The sequence below is a fragment of the Triplophysa dalaica genome, chromosome 21 (genome assembly GCF_015846415.1).
Source record: "Triplophysa dalaica isolate WHDGS20190420 chromosome 21, ASM1584641v1, whole genome shotgun sequence".
NCBI classification, from domain to species: Eukaryota; Metazoa; Chordata; class Actinopteri; order Cypriniformes; family Nemacheilidae; genus Triplophysa; species Triplophysa dalaica.
This window is the reverse complement of record NC_079562.1, coordinates 19,622,560-19,640,834: the sequence shown is the minus strand read 5'-3', so window position 1 is coordinate 19,640,834 and position 18,275 is coordinate 19,622,560. Positions and strand designations below refer to the sequence as shown.

The following is an 18,275-nucleotide window of genomic DNA, read 5'->3' as shown; positions in this document are numbered from 1 at the left end:
TTACTGGCTGTGCTACTTGCACTAAAGAGGCTACATCCTCTCGTGCAGGACAAGCACGTGCTGGTCCAGTCGCACAGCACAACTGCCGTAGCATATATTTACCACCAGGCTGGCATTAGCTCACGGCAGTTAACATGACTCTCCCCTGCAAGCCACACATATCTCAGGCGACCTGAATCAATCAGATTGCCTAGAATTCGGGCCCGGTGATTCTCATGGCTAAGTGCCCAAAGTTCCGACCACTCCCTTTCGGGATCAGGTGGTGAACTTGCAGGCTTTTCCCAACAGGGAGGAAGACCCAGCCCCATCCGTGTTGTGTCCAGTACGCACATTGCGCCTGTTGTAAATTCCCTATTACTATAACCGTTTTATTGTGAAGGACTTATGTTGTGAAGGACTGTTCAGTGCTGAATTTAGTGTTTTACATCAGGCACCTCGTTGGGCAGCTAAGGTGTCCTTGGAAACATAATATTGAGCTGTTTTTACATTGATGCCTGTCTGAGTTTGGGATGAAGGTGGGTTATAACGATCCGTGCCCATTAAGCTAGCACACCTTCTCATATATAAATTTATATTTGTTCAATCCGGCTACCAGTACAGTACAGAAGTCAATCAGATCAATGTAAAGATTCAAACTGTAAGCAGTAAATACCGTGCTGTGTGTAATTTGGAATGGTAATTCATCATTAAAGCCACGTCAACTGTTCTACTGTGTCCGGTCTTGCTCTCTAATCGGAGTGTCTGTGTGGATGTGGTGTTCCAGCGAATCCACCTGAACAACATACATTCCAAGCTATCCCCAACATTGGTCCTTCGAGCCGGATTACTTCACACATATTAGCAAAAATGGACGCAATGCGAGCATCAATTATGGCAACTGAAGCAACAGGACGGCCACGGCAGCTACCGGCTTACCTTCAGGGCTACCAGGTCAACTTTCCTCAGTCCCTCATGCCTTATAATGCTCCTAATCAGGATGACATCTCATGTGCCAGTGCACAGCAGCTGCAGTCACTTAGCCTGCAAACTGGGTCTGCTTCGTAAGATGGCCAGCTACTCTCAGCACTCGGGCTCCCATCCTGGCATTCCGAAGCAGCAGCAGGCGATAAATTGAGCCAGTGGAACACAGCACCACAAGTTAGTGCAAATCCCAGCTTACCAACGGTGTGTGGCAGCCACCATCTTCTGCCCTAAGTGAGTGTAGCCGGCAAAGCCACACCTTGAAAGACTACTGCCTCAGTGTGCCAGGTTCTCCAGACTCACAGCGATTAGTACAAGCTAACCCAAGGTTACTGCCAGATGTTACAACCTGGGTAAGCACACAAGCAGTCAGCATACGGCCATCTGTACTTACTGCCAGTGCCACGAGCACAGCATTGCTGTCCAAAGTTATAACCACTAGACCCAACCACAGCTATGTCCAAGAGGACATTCTAGCCCAGTCCCTCCAAGCAAGATTAACATCTATATCACAGTTTGCCACGGTCCAGCCAACAACATCCACGCTATACCAACCGGCCTATCACATAATGCATTCAGTGACTACATCTATAAACGTTCAGCTACATCTATGCCAGCCCAGATCTACAGCTCCAGCCTACCCAGTATACCAGCCATCTCCAACTGTGATAACGGCAACATGCAAACCCCTGGCTCCACCAGCACCACACCTTGTGCTTCAACACACAACTCCGTCTGCTCTCACTGCACACCCTGTATACCAGCCGCAACCTGCTATTACTGCGCAGAAGATGATCCAATCGCAAAGCTACCAGCCAGGTCTGTTGCTACAACCTGTTCTCCTGCCTCAGCCTCCCTTTGCGGTGCAGTCTGTCTACCAGCCAGTGCCCATGATGCCAGGTCTTTCTCTTCAGGCGTACAATAGTCTCCCACCACAGTACACCATGCCGCAGTCTATATACAGTTTCCAGCCGCTGAAGCAGCCTGTTCCTGTACCTGAATTGCCCAAGCTGGTCCGTGACAGTGAGATGGAATTCACTGACCTCATGATGGCACTAGACCAGCTGCTTGGCCCTCACATGGAGCTGTCAGAGCACTACAAGTACCGTGTACTCATGGAACACCTAGTCCTGGATGAAGCCAAGCTGATTGCTCAGTCTTGCAGACATTATGCCCAACCCTACACGGCTGCTATGTAAGCATTACAGCACCAGTATGGACAACCATATCAGCTCGCACAAAGTGAGATTGCTCCAATCTTAAATGCCCCTGATGTTAGATCCAGAGACACCAAACGCTTCCAGAGTTTGCTCTCAGTGTTGACCTACTGGAAGGAATGCTCACTTCATTAGAGGGGCCCAATGGGACAGAAATATTGTCAACAGGCCATGTCAACAGATTGCTTAGTAAGCTGCTCAAGCACATGAGAGACAGTTTTGTAGAGCATCTCCAAACACAAGGCCGTCTCAACAAGAGTCGACGTCAGGAAATGGCTCGAACGTAGTAAGCGCTGTCGTAACTGTGGTCGGACCAGGCACCAGCCCGAACCCTGCACCTTAAAGAAACCATGCAGCGAATGTCAAGAGATTCATCTGAGCATTCTACACGATGTTACCAAGTCGGACTCATGTGTCTACCTCATCACTCCACGTGATCAAGCCACAGTCAGCAACTCCAAGCAAGGAAAAAAGGTGTATCTCAAGGTGGTGCCCATTACAATAAGTCACGGCCGCAAGTCACTGAAGACCTACGCCATTCTGGACGACGGGGCTGAACGAACAATAATACTACCAGCTGCTGCCCAAGGTCTAGGCCTCAAAGGTGAAGCATAGACCCTCACTCTACGTACTATCCGTCAATATGTCGCCCGTATTTTTTCCGGTTGAGTCTGTCTCTTTCCATGTAGCCCCACTAGCACATCCAAAAGAGTGCCACCTCATTAAAGATGCCTATAGAGCAGGCCAACTAGCTCTAGCCAAACAATCCTACCCCGTGGCTTCAATACAGATTGGCGCAGATTGCACACACTTGATCACCGCAAAAGAGCGAATGAGAGTTGGTTCTTAGGGCAGGCGAACAGCTATTCACACAAGCCTTGAATGGGCACTTCAAGGACCAGACAGTACGGTTTCTACTGCTTCTTCCTGCTACTTTACCTCCCTCACACTAGCACCTCTCTGGCAGACATCTACAGAGCTGCGGGTTAAGCTATGTCCAACACCTTCGTGAGGTTTTACAGCCTCCATGTAGAACTGGTATCAGCACGAGTCTTACATGGCAACCGGCAAGACCGGCGGCTGTTAGGGCGTACGCCTACGAAAGCACCTTCCTCCCTCCTAGGTGGGTCAGTGTGCTATTCTCGCCTCCCTTCTTCCCCCAGTGGGCGAAGAACAGGCATTCCATCCATCACTAAGCACCTCCTGCGGGTAGGCGGGGCAGAGCAGCCCTGCCCCTTTATGCCAGACCAGCTGAGTTTTCTACCGCATAGCTCTAACCGGACCTAGTGCTCCAGACTAGCCCCCCAGCAGGGTGGTTCCATCTGATGTATCCTAATGATTTGTTCCCACAATGGCAACTCATGACCTTCCCTGGTTGGACCTCCATCTTGTGGTAAACTCCTTCAGTCCGCACATTCCTCCCATGAGTTCTCCTCTAAATGGCGAGACCATGTTGGTATCTTCACTAAAATCCTCAATGAGGAAATAGAGCTTTCCCAGTGGCCTTACAGTACCAAAGGCAGGGGCTTCCCACCTTTCCAAAAGCTCTCGGAAAGCCTTCCTATCGACTGGAAGGTTACAATTTTGCGCTAGCGCTCACGTCAGTCACAGTGGCTTTGCTAGAGATTGTGATGTGGCACAGCACTGTGGCGTTTTCCATAGGAACCCCATCTGTCGGTTCCACACAACGTCAAGAAACTGACAGAAAGGGAACGTCTTGGCTACGGATGTAACCTCAGTTCCTTGATGGAGGGATCGGGACGTTGTGTCCCTCATGACACAAAAGCGTGCCAACCGCTGCAGCAATCGTGAGAGGCTCTCAGACTCCTCAGCCCAAAGGTGAATGAATGCAGCACGCCGTCTCCCTATTATACCCGGATGTCTGGGGGCGGAGTCCAGCTTGCAGGATTTCCTGGGTTTCGCCAATTTTTACTGGCGACTCATCAGGAACTTCGGCCAGATCGCCGTGCCTCTCACCGCGTTGACCTCCAATAAAGTTTCCTTCAGGTGGAATCAAGACGCTCAGGTATCCTTTGACACACTTAAGTCCCATTTTGTCTCTGTGACTTTTCTGCTTATTCCAGATCCTGCACTCCAATTTGTTGTCGAGTTTGACACATCAGATATCCCTTGGTTGGGCCTGGGTTCCCCTGAGGTTTTTTTTCTCGATGGGAGTTTTGGGTTCCTCACCACCGTTTGCATATTGTTTTGCACTATCTGCCTGGCCGGGGGGGCTGCTTTAGAATTCATACTTGTATTAAATGTGTCTCATGTACAGCTGCTTTGTAACAATGAAAATTGTAAAAAGCGCTATATAAATAAAGTTGAGTTGAGTTGAGTTGAGTTGAGATATCGGGGTCGGCACAGTATTATCTCAGCAGTCCCCTCATGATGGGAAGATGCATCCGTGCGTCTTTTTCTCTCACCTCCTCAGCCCTGCAGAACACCTTGGGTGAGTGGCGTGAAAGGATGGAGGGAGCAGCACAGCCCCTCTTGGTCTAGACGGATCACAATAACCTGGATTATATACTTTCAGCCAAAAGACTGAGCTTGTGCCAGGCCCGCTGGGCACTTTTCTCGCCTCCGCGAGTCTGTCATCAGGTTTTCACTCCCAGACCAACAGGCAATGCGAGCAGGCCAACCAGGATGTTGGTAGTATGCTCCGCTGTCTAACATCCAGTAACCCAAACTTTTGGTGCTATCAGTTCTCGTGGGTTAAGAATGCCCACAAGTCCAGTCCGTAGGGCGTATCAGGGATGTCTCCTATTGCTCCATGGGTTATGACATGGACTGGGAGGACTATGGCGTAGAGGAGAGAAGTTGGGTGTTATCTCGGGACATGCTGAACCATTCTCTGATCAGAGACTTCTATCGGGGAAGAGGTGAGCCCCCTCCCAAGTAGTTTCGATACTTTTTTTTGCAAAAAAAGTGTTATCAAAGGTTACATTTCATTTTGCCTTTTGATAAACCTGTACCAAGACTGTGGTGTCTGTGGATATCTTAAAGACTAGTTTTGTTACACTGACCTGGCAACCCTTTCTGTAACATTTCAGACACTGAAACGTTTGTTCCCTAAAAATTCCCACAATGCAACATAAAATCCTGGGAGCATCGATGCTCACTATGTTCCCTTACTGGAAATCACACAACATTTTTGAAGCCGTCCAACCAAAATCACATAAGCAAACTCAATAAACTTAAAAAATTTAAAAATTAAATAATCAACAGAAGTTTGTGCACGTATATGTAACAGGATAATTAAAGTGTTTTCAGAATTTACATTAACCAGTATTTAAAAAAATAAACATGTTTTTGATCTTGTTCCTGTTTATTGGATTACTGTGTTGTCTTGGTTTCTGCCCTGGTGCTAGTTTTGTGTATTGTATTGTTATACAGATTATTATTCTGAATTCTCCTATTCAAATCTGCATTTGGATCCTTAACTGGTGTACTGCAGGGTATTTTGTGATGCATAAAGTATGTTACAAACATTGTGCTTAAAATACGGAAAATAGACTTGTTGTTGACATAATGTAACAATTTCCCAAAGCACTCAAAGGGGGCTATGGCAAATGCAGATGTGAAAATACATTGGAGTTACTTGAGAGACTTAAACATGTTTATTACTAAGCAATCCAAAAAATTCCAAAGGGTCCATAAATTTTAGACCTTTTAAAAACCAACACAAAAATAGTATTTTACATTTGAATGAATGAGGCATTTATATACCGCTTTATATATGGGTGCTGGTAACTTTAAGATGGTCTCATATTTGTGGACCTGCCACAGACCATTTATTCATTTTTTTTGTGTGTTTTTGTTTTACAGGTCTCCTATTCACTATACATCAATGAATGGCCTGTATCTATGTACAGTAGCTCTTGTAACAGCCGGCGCTGATGTTAATAACCTGGATATAAATGGATGCAGTTCACTGCATTATCTGGCTGCTGCCAAAACTTCACACAGGTATTTATATTTACCCCTTACCTTATCAGTTAGAACAACACAAGAAAGATAATTGCTGTGTATTGTCCAAATGTGCGATTTCAAAACGTACAGTGACTTGTGCTGCAAGATTCAAATCTGCTTTTCCGGCATACAGAGATGTGCTGGAATTGAATGCCATTAGTAAATAACTTCTTTATCAGTTTTGTAGACACATTATGTGTGTATTTCAGATATTTTAGATGTCACACTATATAAAATACCTGATTGAAATCATCAGCCTCCCCCCGGAATGTTGAATTAGGGAGACATCCCAAAAATACTGGGAGGGCTGCTCCGAGTACTGAAATTGGAAACAATGATATAGAGAATAAAAGATTTGTAAATGTTAACAATATTTTATTGTGATTTACACATGTCAGCAAATAAAAACATAGATGAAAAAGAAACATAAAAGTGTCCTGGGCAGTGGGTAGAATATCGCCATATTCAGCCCTGCAGACAAAAACAGCTAAAACCAGCCTAAGCTGCCATCCTAGACTGGTTTTGGCTGGTCAAGCTAGGGTTTCAGCTGGAACAGGCTTAAAGATCTGCTTGTACAACTTGGCCATCTTTGCCAAGCTGGTTGGACCAGTTTAAACCAGCTAAGACCAGCAAACCAGCTTGACCAGGCTGGCTAATTTCCAAGCCTGAGGTGCGTTTCACAAACGCATAATTTGCCAAATATGGTCGCAAGTTCTGTCGTTCCAGCTGAGTTCAACGATCACGTGTTTTCCAAATCCTTTGTTCCAATGATCAATTGCAAGCAGCATCGCAAAGTTGGGTAGTTGGAACTACAGGTCTAGAGCGGTTGCTAGAAGCCTAGTTCCTTATTATTATGACGTGTAGACTTACATTCATCATGCTTTTCAGCGAAGTAATCAAGCAACGTGTGTTGCATTCTATATCCATTGTTCTTAAAGGTGTGATGAACTGGGCTTGGTTTATTGTTTTATACTGTTGTATGAGGTCTACCTATGATGTTCGTATGGTTTTTACATTCAAAAACATCTAAATCAATAAGTAATAGGCTATGTTCTACTCAGGTTTTAAGGCCAGCTTGACAAACGATTGGTTTGAATGGGCGTTCCGCCATGAAGACTTGGAAGTAAATGCCCACTGCTATGATTGGATAGCAGTTTGCGTAGTAAACTTAGTTGGAGGCTTCAATGAATTTGGTTAGAGACTTAACGTTAGGTTACACATTCGCCCTATTCACACAGGATTAGTATTATCTGGGAACCTTGTGTGATTTATAAATTACCTCCACTTATCTGTATTTCATGGGACGCATTCACAAGGGATAAATGAACTCTGTGATTTTACTCAAATTTACTGACTTATTTCCCAGACGTGATGGCAAGGCTTTGCGTATAGTTTTTATAGCCTAAAGTTGTATGGTGTTTAATGATATCCCTACCTTTCAGCATTTGAGCCCCGTGGGCGCGAACCGGACATAAGATCACTGCTAACGCGAATGTCAACTGTTACGAGAGTTTCCATGATAAATAAACAAACAGGAGACTTATGGATATCACACCCAAAATAATACCAAAACACTTCAAAACAGCATCCATTATTTGCAAACGGTGGATAAAACCTTGAAAAATGATATATGAGCCCGCCAAATCACAGAGATGCCGATTTGCACCGGACTAATATTATCACAGGACTTCTGTGTTTTCGTCAAAATATGGTAGGTAATTTGTGGGGGAATTTTTACTTTACAAATTACATAGCCGATTCGTGCGGGATTAAGATCACAGACAACCTCTGCAAGTATTACAAATGACTAGAGGTCCCCAGGTAACACTAATCCCATCCAAATCTGGGTTCAGGGCATGTCAAGCGAACTCTAACTGTTCACACCAGACTTGCTTTGCGCAAATATATCGCGCTATTCGCACGTAGTTGGAAGCTTGAACATTTTGAGTACTCGCGTTTGAAATTCGCATAATGGGTGGGGCTCCTGCCAGACGTTACAAAATGGCTGAAATGGATTTTGTTGAGAGGGTAGCTGCACTTTATGTGTTATGGAAAGCTGAAAAACGGCGTAGACTTGATCGCTGCCGTGTCTGGGTCCATCAAATCCTTCGGAGGCGTACCCAGCTTGGTGAGTTTCACCAACTCCTCCAGGAGCTGCGTCTGGATGACAGCCACTTTCAGCGGTACTTCCGACTGAGCCGGTCTCAATTTGATGACCTGTTGTCCTGTGTCGGTGCGAGGATTTCGCTACAGGACACCAACTACAGGCGCTGTATTCCACCTGCAGAGCACCTATCCATCTGTCTCCGATCAGTGAATCATTTAATATTCTGTGTGTTTACAAGTAATTAATGACTGAGAACCTCCACAGACATATGAAGAGTTTGGTTCCAAAACGCAATAAACGGCATTTAAAAAAAAGAGTTTCCGCCAAAATTAGTATTGTATCAGGTCGGTATTAAAAAGTCACTTTTTCATTTTACGCAAAATGCGATATCCGCCGTGTTACTCTGTCATGTTTCTATTGAGTTCAGAGGCTGTCATATGTGGATCAACTAACTTTGTTGTGTATTTTCAACAGTTTCAATATGAAAAATTGTCATGGATTTACTACATTTGGGGAAAAAATGAAAAAGTTTTTATAATAAATCTATTAAAATCTAAATCTGCATTTATAACTTTATAAGATGAAGATCGATTGCAGAGGGTTTCTAGGAGAGATGGAACTTCCCGCTCTGCTGTTCAGCACTGGACGGCAAGCACGTACAGATAAAGGCATCCGGCAACACCTGATCCCAGTTCCACAACTACAAAGGAAGCTTTACCTTGGTTCTCTTTGCTGTTGTGGATGCAAGGTATTGCTTCCGGGTGCATGATGTCGGGGGATATTGGCGGACGAGCAATGTTGGGACTCTCGCCAACTCAGCCTTTGACCAGGCACTCCGTGGGCGCACCCTTCCCCGAGAGAGAGAGAGGGTCTTTAATTACCGTCTCTCCAGAGCCCGGCTGGTGGTAGAGAACGCCTTCAGGATCCTGTCCTCGCAGTGGAGGATCTATCGCCACCTCATAGAGGTTCAGGCTGATGTTGTGGAGAGGTGTGTGAAGGCGACGTGTGTCCTCCACAACTTTATGAGGAGATCTGCAGAGGCACCTGCTGTGAGGGGGGCCGTGCAAGGTGCAGAGGAGTCGCGGCAGAGTTTCGGTCGGGTTGCAGCCAATAATTCTGCCAGAGAGGCCAAATTATATTTGTATCAAATGATAACACATTTCGTACAATGAGAAGGCAGAAAAGGATTAAACTCATTCACAAACCGTCAGTGTTGTGAGGATATAAGTGCTTACTGTAAATATACTATGCATGTAAACATTGTCATTATTGCATGTACACACCTCTGGGTACAGCAGCAGATGTTGAAGGGCTGGCAGGGGAAGCAGAAGCATGCAGTAGGTTCTTTCAGAAGGGACACAGGCTCACTGCCATCAAAAGAACCAGTCGGCTCTGTCATGACAATATTACATTTTAAAACATTACATGCATTGCACATTTCACCTGTCACAAAGAAATTAATTTAGACTTTTCATCATCAAAAACAACAACATACTGTATCTTCCCTGTGTAGCTTCATTTATAAACACCTCCTGAGTGTCCTGCTAGTGCTACTGCTGCCTCGCCCTGGTCCTCGGGATGGTTGGTACACTGTGGCCTGATTCTCCTCATCCCCCGACTTTATATTCCTGCTTGTCTCCCGATGGGAGATAAAGCAGTCCAGGAAAGGCAGGACCGCAGAGTACTTCCACTTTTTCCCAGACCCTGCTGCTGACCCACTCCTGTTCTCTGTCTCCTTTCTCGTCTCCTTTAAATATGTGTCCCTCAAACTCTTCCACTTCTTTCTGCACATTTCCGCTGAATAAACACATCAACTCATCAGTGGGAAAGAAGTTGTATCATACGGCGAATAAGCTAAATTTGCCGGCTTTAGCTACCTTGTGGTCTCAATATGTATATAAATTACATAAATTGAGTAAAGAGTGTTTTTACAATTTACCAGATTCTCTGACCTCCTCACTTAGTTTCTTCCAAGCAAGATCCATTTTATTCTTGTTTCTGTAGAAGTACGAAAATTAATCGTACAGCTCTGAGTGTCCACAAACAGTTAATATTATTTTGTCCTCCATTTTGTCCTCCTATTTCGGATATCTTCCTCCGCTCGCTACTTTGTTATCACCTCACTACTAGAGCAAGCTCCTGATTGGTTAATGCGGCACAAATCTTCACCAAAATTCAGATTTTTCAACTCGCACGAATCACAAGGCGGTGTTCAACCTGTCATAGAGGAATAGTGAAAAGTGAATTCCAGGACCTGGCGATCGCTGAGCCTGGTGTCAATAACAGATGTAATCTCAGTAACAAGGGCTATATTTACAAATATATACAAATATTTTACATCTTCTAGTTTGTCAAGAAAATAAAAGAGCTGTTTTTAAAATAGTATGCTTGAGCCTACGTGTTCTACGACCCTGGGGAATCCCTGGGCGGAGGGACGTAGGAGGATATTTATGAATGAATTCAATATTGTCATATTAAGACTTCTGTGGTTGTTCTGCGGTTTTACCCCCTCGTGGGTTTTTGATCCTGTTTTTTTTTTATTATTAAATGTCTTGTTAATCACAAATAGCCTAAACTTTTGCACTTAATGGCTTAACCTCTCCGTACCCCACCACTTTGCCCAGATAAGTTATAGTTGCCTGAGCAAAAAATTGTTTTTTCAGTTTCACCGTCAATTTGGCCTATGACAACAGCCTTAAAACAGCACACAAGCATTTTAAGTTTAAATCGCAATTATCACTGAACACTACAAGGTCATCTAAATACACGTACACACCTCAAGGCCTGAGCCTACTCAGTTCATTACCCGCTGGAAGGTGAAAGGTGAAAGGTTTCATGACCCAAAACTCATAACCCTGTACGAATATTGTCCTGATGGAATAACAAGGGAATTTCCTGAGCTTTAATATCTCTGGTGACGCTTGATAATTCGGTTCACGTTGGTGTGTCTCCAAACAATTTTTTGAAAACTTTGTAACAAAGAAATCAGTTCTACAGACTGTGAGGGTAATAAATGCATCAAAGTAACATACAGCTTTTCCTAAAATAGGTTCAAAATCCCCTTTCTCCAACCCTTCTCTCCTACACCAAATTTACTGTACTGGACAAAGGGAGCTTTCACTGTTTGAGTTAACTTCTCATAGCATGGTTTCAACAGATTTGCATGATATAACATCATGGTTACGTATGTAACCTCAGTTCCCTGATAGAGAAAACGAGATGTTGTGTCGAAATGACAGAATGGGGTTTGATCTTGAGTACCTATCATCTCTGATTGTACTTTTTAAAAGGCCAACAAACTTGCCGAATGGCATGGCATGCCAGTCTCCGCCCCGTACATACGGCTATAAAAGGAAGATTATTTTAGAAAAACAACACATTTACAAGTACAGTGTAACGAAATGTAGTTTAGGTCTAACCAGAAGTGCAATTAGCAAGTGCAGGATATACAGTGTGAATAAATACAGAATACAATATTAGGAAAATACTATACAATGGGCATGTACTATGAAAATACTTTACAGAAGGAATGTTCTATGAAAATATGACAGTCGGTATGTACTATGAACAATATATTCAGAAGGCTAAATACTGTGAACATTAATGTACAGGCGGTTATGAACAGATAACAATTAGACTATACAGAAGTGCAAGTGATTTGAGTGTGCATTAGTTACAGACATTAGCTATTAAAGTTGCAGTGCAATAGATGAGTTAATGCAGTTATTAAAGGTACGGTGCAGTATATGAGTTAATGTGGTTATTAAGGTTACAGTGCAGTAGATGAGTTAATGCAGTTATTGAAGTTACAGTGCAGTAGATAAATTAGTGCAGTTATTGAAGTTACAGTCCAGTAGATGAGTTAATGCAGTTATTGAAGTTATAGTGCAATAGATGAGTTAATGCAATTATTGAAGTTAAAGTGCAATAGATGAGTAGATGCAGTTAATAGAGTTACAGTGCAGTAGATAAGTTAGTGCAGTTATTGAAGTTAGAGTGCAGTAAATGAGTTAATGCGGTTATTAAGGTTACAGTGCAGTAGATGAGTTAATGCAGTTATTGAAGTTATAGTGCAATAGATGAGTAGATGCAGTTAATAGAGCTACAGTGCAGTAGATAAGTTAGTGCAGTTATTGAAGTTACAGTGCAGTAGATGAGTTAATGCGGTTATTAAGGTTACAGTGCAGTAGATGAGTTAATGCAGTTATTGAAGTTATAGTGCAATAGATGAGTAGATGCAGTTATTGAAGTTACAGTGCAGTAGATGAGTTAATGCAGTTATGAAAGTAGTCCATTAGTACAAAAGAGCATTAGTGCAAATGATGCTATGTGTGTGTAAACAGTCCGGTGGACCGGTGGACTCAGTCATGCATGGCAGCCCTGTAGTGCAATGTAAACAATGTGATAGCAGCATTGAAGTTAAAGTTATGAGGGGTAGTGGAATCAGTGGGGGGCAGAGTTCAATAATGAAACAGCTCTGGGTAAAAAGCTGTTTCCTATTCTGCTGGTTCTTGTCCGGAGGCACCTGCTTGGGCGAGGGACAGGTTGAAGATATCCGTGAAGACCCCAGCGAGCTGCTCCGCACATGCCCTGAGTACGCGACCAGGGATGCCATCTGGGCCAGCAGCCTTGCGCGCGTTTATCCGGCTAATTGCAGTGTAAACATATGTGGAGTTTAGTGTGATGATTGGATGGTCAGTAGAGGGAGCTTGGTGGCAGGTTCCTTATTGTCTCTCTCAAAGCGTGCATAAAAGTCATTAAGCTCGCTCAGGAAGGCGGCATCTGTGGCTATGGGGGTGGAGTGGTTGGGTTTGTAGTCACTAATGGCCTGGATGCCCTGCCACATGCGTCGAGGGTCAGAATTGGAAAAATGCTCCTCTAGCTTCAATTTGTAGCAGTGCTTGGCCTTTTTGATGCCCCTCTTCAGATTTGCACTGGAAGTACTATAGGCCTGTGCATCACCTGATCTGAAGGCAGTGATCTGAAGGCTCCCCAACGTATTCAACCCCTTACCACACGGGCCAAGCCCTGGCAGGCCTCCCCGGGTGTCAGATTGGGTTCAAGGGATAATATCACAAGGTTATATGCTTTAGTTCACTCGCCGGCCCTGAGTTTTCGCGGGATGATTCCCACCCAGAAATTTACTGGGAAAAGTGGAGCCGAGGCTGGCCTTTACAGCGGCTTTTTCCAAGTCCTTAAAAAAGATGTCGTTCTCCGTCCCATCCTCGATCTCAGATACCAGAACCGCGCCCTTATGAAACGGCCGTTCAGAATGAGTACCCTGAAGTAGATCCTCTCGCAAATATGCTAAGGGAACTGGTTCTTCTCCTGATATTTGAGATTCGCCTGCAAGGGGGTGGCATATCAATACACGATCAATCAGTCAGTCTGGGCAGTTTGTAGCAGCCCCGTGGCCTATTCCCCTGAGAAAGGACCTCTTCTCTGGGGCAGGCAACACGATTTGGCACCCCCAGCCCAAGCTGTTGGACAAGGGTCTTTCCCCCTCCACGCTCAAGGTCTACGTGGCAGCCATATCGGCTTCCCACAACCTCGAAAGTGTGTTAAACTTACCGAAACGGTGGGTATAAAAAACTTTGTTTACTTTTCGAAAGGATCCAGGCACCTCTGCCCTCCTTGCCCCCTCACTGTTCCCACATGGGATCTGCCCACTGTGTTTAGAGCTCTGAAGAGCTCTCCTTTTGAGCCTCTGCAGAATGTGGACCTCCGTCCCTTTACGCTTAAAACCGCTCTTCTTCTAACTCTAGCATCCGTTAACATATGGGTGATTTACAAGCGCTCTCTGTGAGTCACTCCTGTCTTGACCTGATGACTCTAGGGTAGTCCTGAAACCAAGGCATGGCTATATATCTAAGATGCTCTCTACCCCGTTTACAGTACCGGTAGGAACGTTTTCTGCGCTCCCCTCCTCCAAGCTCTATAGGGAGCTGAACCTGCTTTGCCCCGTCAGAGCACTAAAGGTTAACGTCAAGCTCTCTGCCCCATTGAGGCAGTCGGATAGCTCTTTGTTTGGTTCGGTGGCTGCACCAAAGGGTCCCCTGTCACAAAGCAGAGACTTTCTAAATGGATAGTTGATGCTATTGCGCAAGCATATTCTTTCCTGGGCCTTCAATGCACCATGGTAGTTAGAGCTCACTCTACTAGAGGTGTTGCCTCTTCCTGGGCATGGTCTAGCGGGGTGTCCATAGCGGAAATTTGTGCGGTAGCCTGCTGGGCCTCGCCTTCCACATTTACCATGATGTGGAAATGTTGATTCTATACTCTGGATGTCCCGGCCTTACAGACTTGTGTCCTTTCTGCTTAACGGACTCACTTATGTCGCCAGCCTGGCGGTTGCCTTCAAACAGCACTGGCACCAAGCAAAACTTCAATTATGGACAATTAATCGGACTGGACCACCTCTTAGCTTAGCCCTTTCCACTCCCGCAGGGCTCCCCTGCTCCATGCTTGACCCCCGAGCCCCGGGGTAGGTTGGTGTTAGTCGTTCCTCTTATAGCACGGCGGGATTCTACTGGTTCCCCATAGAGTCCTGCTACGCAGTACGAGTGAAGTAGTGCAGTATCGATAAGTAACATACTCGGTTACTGACGTAACCTTGGTTCCCTGAGATACTGGAACGAGTACTGTATTCCTGGCCGTGTTACCAAGCTCAAGCTGATCGTCTCTTCAATCTAAGTAACCTGAGGACCCAACGGCAATGTGCCTGCTAATATAGCCATAAGCCCCGCCCAGTTTGGTGGGCTCCATCGCCAATTCGTGCAGCTACACTGCAATTGGTTTGAATTTTTACCTTGGATGAAACAATTGACGTGCAGTATTCAATGCATTATTAAAAAAATTACGGCTACATTTAAAGTTGTGCACAAAAAGTTAACACCGCCTGTTCATAATTATCAGTGTGATGAAACCAGAAACAGTACCGGAGTTGTTTTCTGTGCTTTTTAAGGGACAAGGTTAGGGATAAATGAATTCAATGAGTAGGACTGTGAGGTCTTTACCCTATTACCTTGTTTCCTTGCTTATTGCTAAATTATTTGTTCACTCTGCCACCTGGTGTTCCTTAATTGCTGGCCTCTTGTTTCGTGTCCCTTGCCAATTTATATCTTCTTATGCAAACAGCTTACAAATACTTATATTTAATTGAATCTCAGCACTTCGAAAATCACAAACGTGGAGGCAATCAATTGCCTCAAATTTTAGAGTAAGTAGAACTTATTTTTGTCTAAAATGTAATATTCAATATCTAAAAGCTTGTTGTGGCGAGGACCTGTTTGGCCATTGTCTCCTCTCCACGAACCCTTTTCTCCAGCTGTCTTACCAGACCATGGTACCACCAGAAATGTTCACAAGTCTCGGAGGTCCAAGTCAAGTCTCAAGTCTTTGAAGTGGCGTCCAAGTCCTTAAGTCTCTGAGGTGGAGTCCAAGTCACATCTCAAGTCTCTGTTCTGTTTTTAGCAATACATTTGCATCATTTACATTTAGTCATTTAGCAGACGCTTTTATCCAAAGCGACTTACAGGTGGGGTAAGCAATGGAATTACTTGGGACAGCATAACGACAACAAAAAGCATAAGTGTAATCTAAAAAGAAGACTGGTCTCGAATAACCTAACACAGTATACAGAGCCAAGTTAGAATTTATTTTTTATAATAAAGAGTAGAGATTAAATAGAAGTCAGAACTGATCAGTCAGGTGTTGACGGAAGAAATGTGTTTTCAGACGATTCTTAAAGATGGCTACAGAATCTGCAGATCTTGTAGCAGCGGCCAGATCATTCCACATAGGTGGAACCGATCCGGAGAACGTACGGTAGAGAGATTTTTTTACCTTTTTGGGATGGCACCATAAGACGTTGTTTGTTTGCAGAGCGTAGGGATCTGGCGGGTATTTAAGACTGCATTAGCGAGTGAAGATAAGGGGGTGCCGAACCAGTGGTGGTCTTGAAGGCCAGGAGGAGAGTCTTGAATTAGTTGTGAGCAACTATAGGCAGGAGGGATACCGGTCTGTATTTTTCCAACAGTGCAGGATTAAGAGTGGGTTTCTTCAGTAGTGGGGAAATGAGGGCCTCTTAGAAGAGTCGAGGAAATGTACCAGTGATGAGAGACGAGTTGATTATGTGTGTCAGAGAGGGAACAACCGATGGAGAGATGGCCTGGAGGAGATGAGTGGGGATGGGCTCTAGGGGGCAGGTAGTCGGGTGGTAAAAAGAAATGACCTTGGAAACGTCCTCTTCAGAAAGGAGATAGAACAAGGGTAGAAAGCATGTGTCTGGGGATTGGGCGTGTCAAGAGACTGTGGCGCAGAGAATTGATTGCTGATGACGGTCGTTTTCTTTACGAACGTCAGCTGTTAAGTCCGATGGATGTGAGGGGCTAGGCGGGCAAAGAAGGGCAGAAAAGGTTTTAAAGAGAGTACGAGGGTCAGGAGATTTGTTGATTTTAGCGTGGTAGTACTTGGTTTTCGCAGAAGAAACATCTGCAGAGAAGGAAGAGTGAATAGACTGATATAGAGAGAGGTCAGTAGGTTCTTTTGATTTGCGCCACTTTCTCTCAGCAGACCTGAGAGTGGCACAATGCTCACGGAGAACATCAGATAACCAGAGGGCAGAAGGAGATACACAAGATGGCATAGATATAAGAGGGCATAAGATGTCTAAGCAGGATGTTAGTTCAAGTGTTCAAGTGTTCAAGTGTGCTTTATTGTCAATTCTTCCACATGTACAGTACATACATACAGAGAATCGAAATTGCGTTACTCTCAGACCCTTGGTGCATACAAATAACATTAAACACTGACAGTAGACGTTGAAATAAAGATAAATACGATTTAACCATATGTACATATAAACTATATGGATATACAAATGAGAACATTGTAGAACAATAAAAAAATAAAAATAAAGAGAGATAAAGTGACAATTGGCACATGGCAGATAAAGTGCAAACCAGTTTAATAAAAATAATACTGTGCTGATGAGAGTAGTGCAAGAAAAAAAGAACAGTCTTTTTATCAGACTGTCAGAAGAGGTAGATTTCAGACAATGCTGGATGAGGTAGAGATCATTGCTGCAGTGACGCACAAAGTGACTGGTGCGGGTCACAGTTGTAAAGGGGGGGGGGGATCGTAGTGTCAGAGTTCAGTGTTGCTTGGGGTTAAAAAGGGGAGGGGGGGCAAGGACGGGAGGGAGTTCAGCTTCCTGACAGCCTGATGGATGAAGCTGTCCTTCAGTCTGCTGGTCCTCGCCTGGAGACTCCGCAGTCTCCTCCCTGATGGCAGCAGACTGAAGAAGCTATGTGTCGGGTGGGTGGGATCGCCTGCAATGCTGAGGGTTTTGCGGGTGAGACGGGTGCTGTAGATGTCCTGGAGGGGGGGGAGAGAGACACCAACGATCTTCTCAGCTTCTCTCACTATCCGTTGAAGGGACTTGCGGCAGGACACATTGCAGGCGCCATACCACACAGTGATGCAGCTAGTCAGGATGCTCTCGATGGTGCCTCTGTAGAAAGTGTACATGATGGGGGTCGGGGCTCTGGCTCTTCTGAGTTTGCGGAGGAAGTAGAGACGTTGCTGTGCTTTCTTGGCCAGTGCTGCAGTGTTGTTAGTCCAGGAGAGGTCCTCTGTGATGTGCACACCCAGAAACTTAGTGCTGCTCGCTCTCTCCACAGTAGCACCGTTGATGGTCAGAGGAGCATGCTGAGTGTGCGCTCTCCTGAAGTCAACAACAATCTCCTTCGTCTTCTCCACATTCAGAGAGAGATTGTTGACCCTGCACCACCCAGCCAGGCGGCTCACCTCACTCCTGTAGTTTGTCTCATCTCGGTTGCTAATGAGACCTACCACAGTCGTGTCATCCGCAAACTTGATGAAAAGGTTAGAGTTGTGTGACGGTGTGCAGTCGTGGGTCAGCAGAGTGAAGAGGAGGGGGCGCAGCACACATCCTTGGGGGGCCCCTGTGTTCAGTGTGAAGCAAAGGGTGTGGGTGGCCATGTTAGCATCAAGGA

General features: G+C 45.0%; 1 protein-coding gene across 1 annotated transcript in view; it reads left to right on the top strand.

Moving 5' to 3' along the window:
- The window catches only part of LOC130410597 (serine/threonine-protein phosphatase 6 regulatory ankyrin repeat subunit C-like), a 109,909-nt gene that overhangs the window by 48,277 nt on the left and 43,357 nt on the right, over nt 1-18,275 (top strand). The window contains exon 14 of the mRNA XM_056735361.1: nt 6,006-6,146. Coding sequence (XP_056591339.1) covers nt 6,006-6,146 — 141 coding nt within the window. The remainder of the gene's footprint in view (nt 1-6,005; nt 6,147-18,275) is intronic.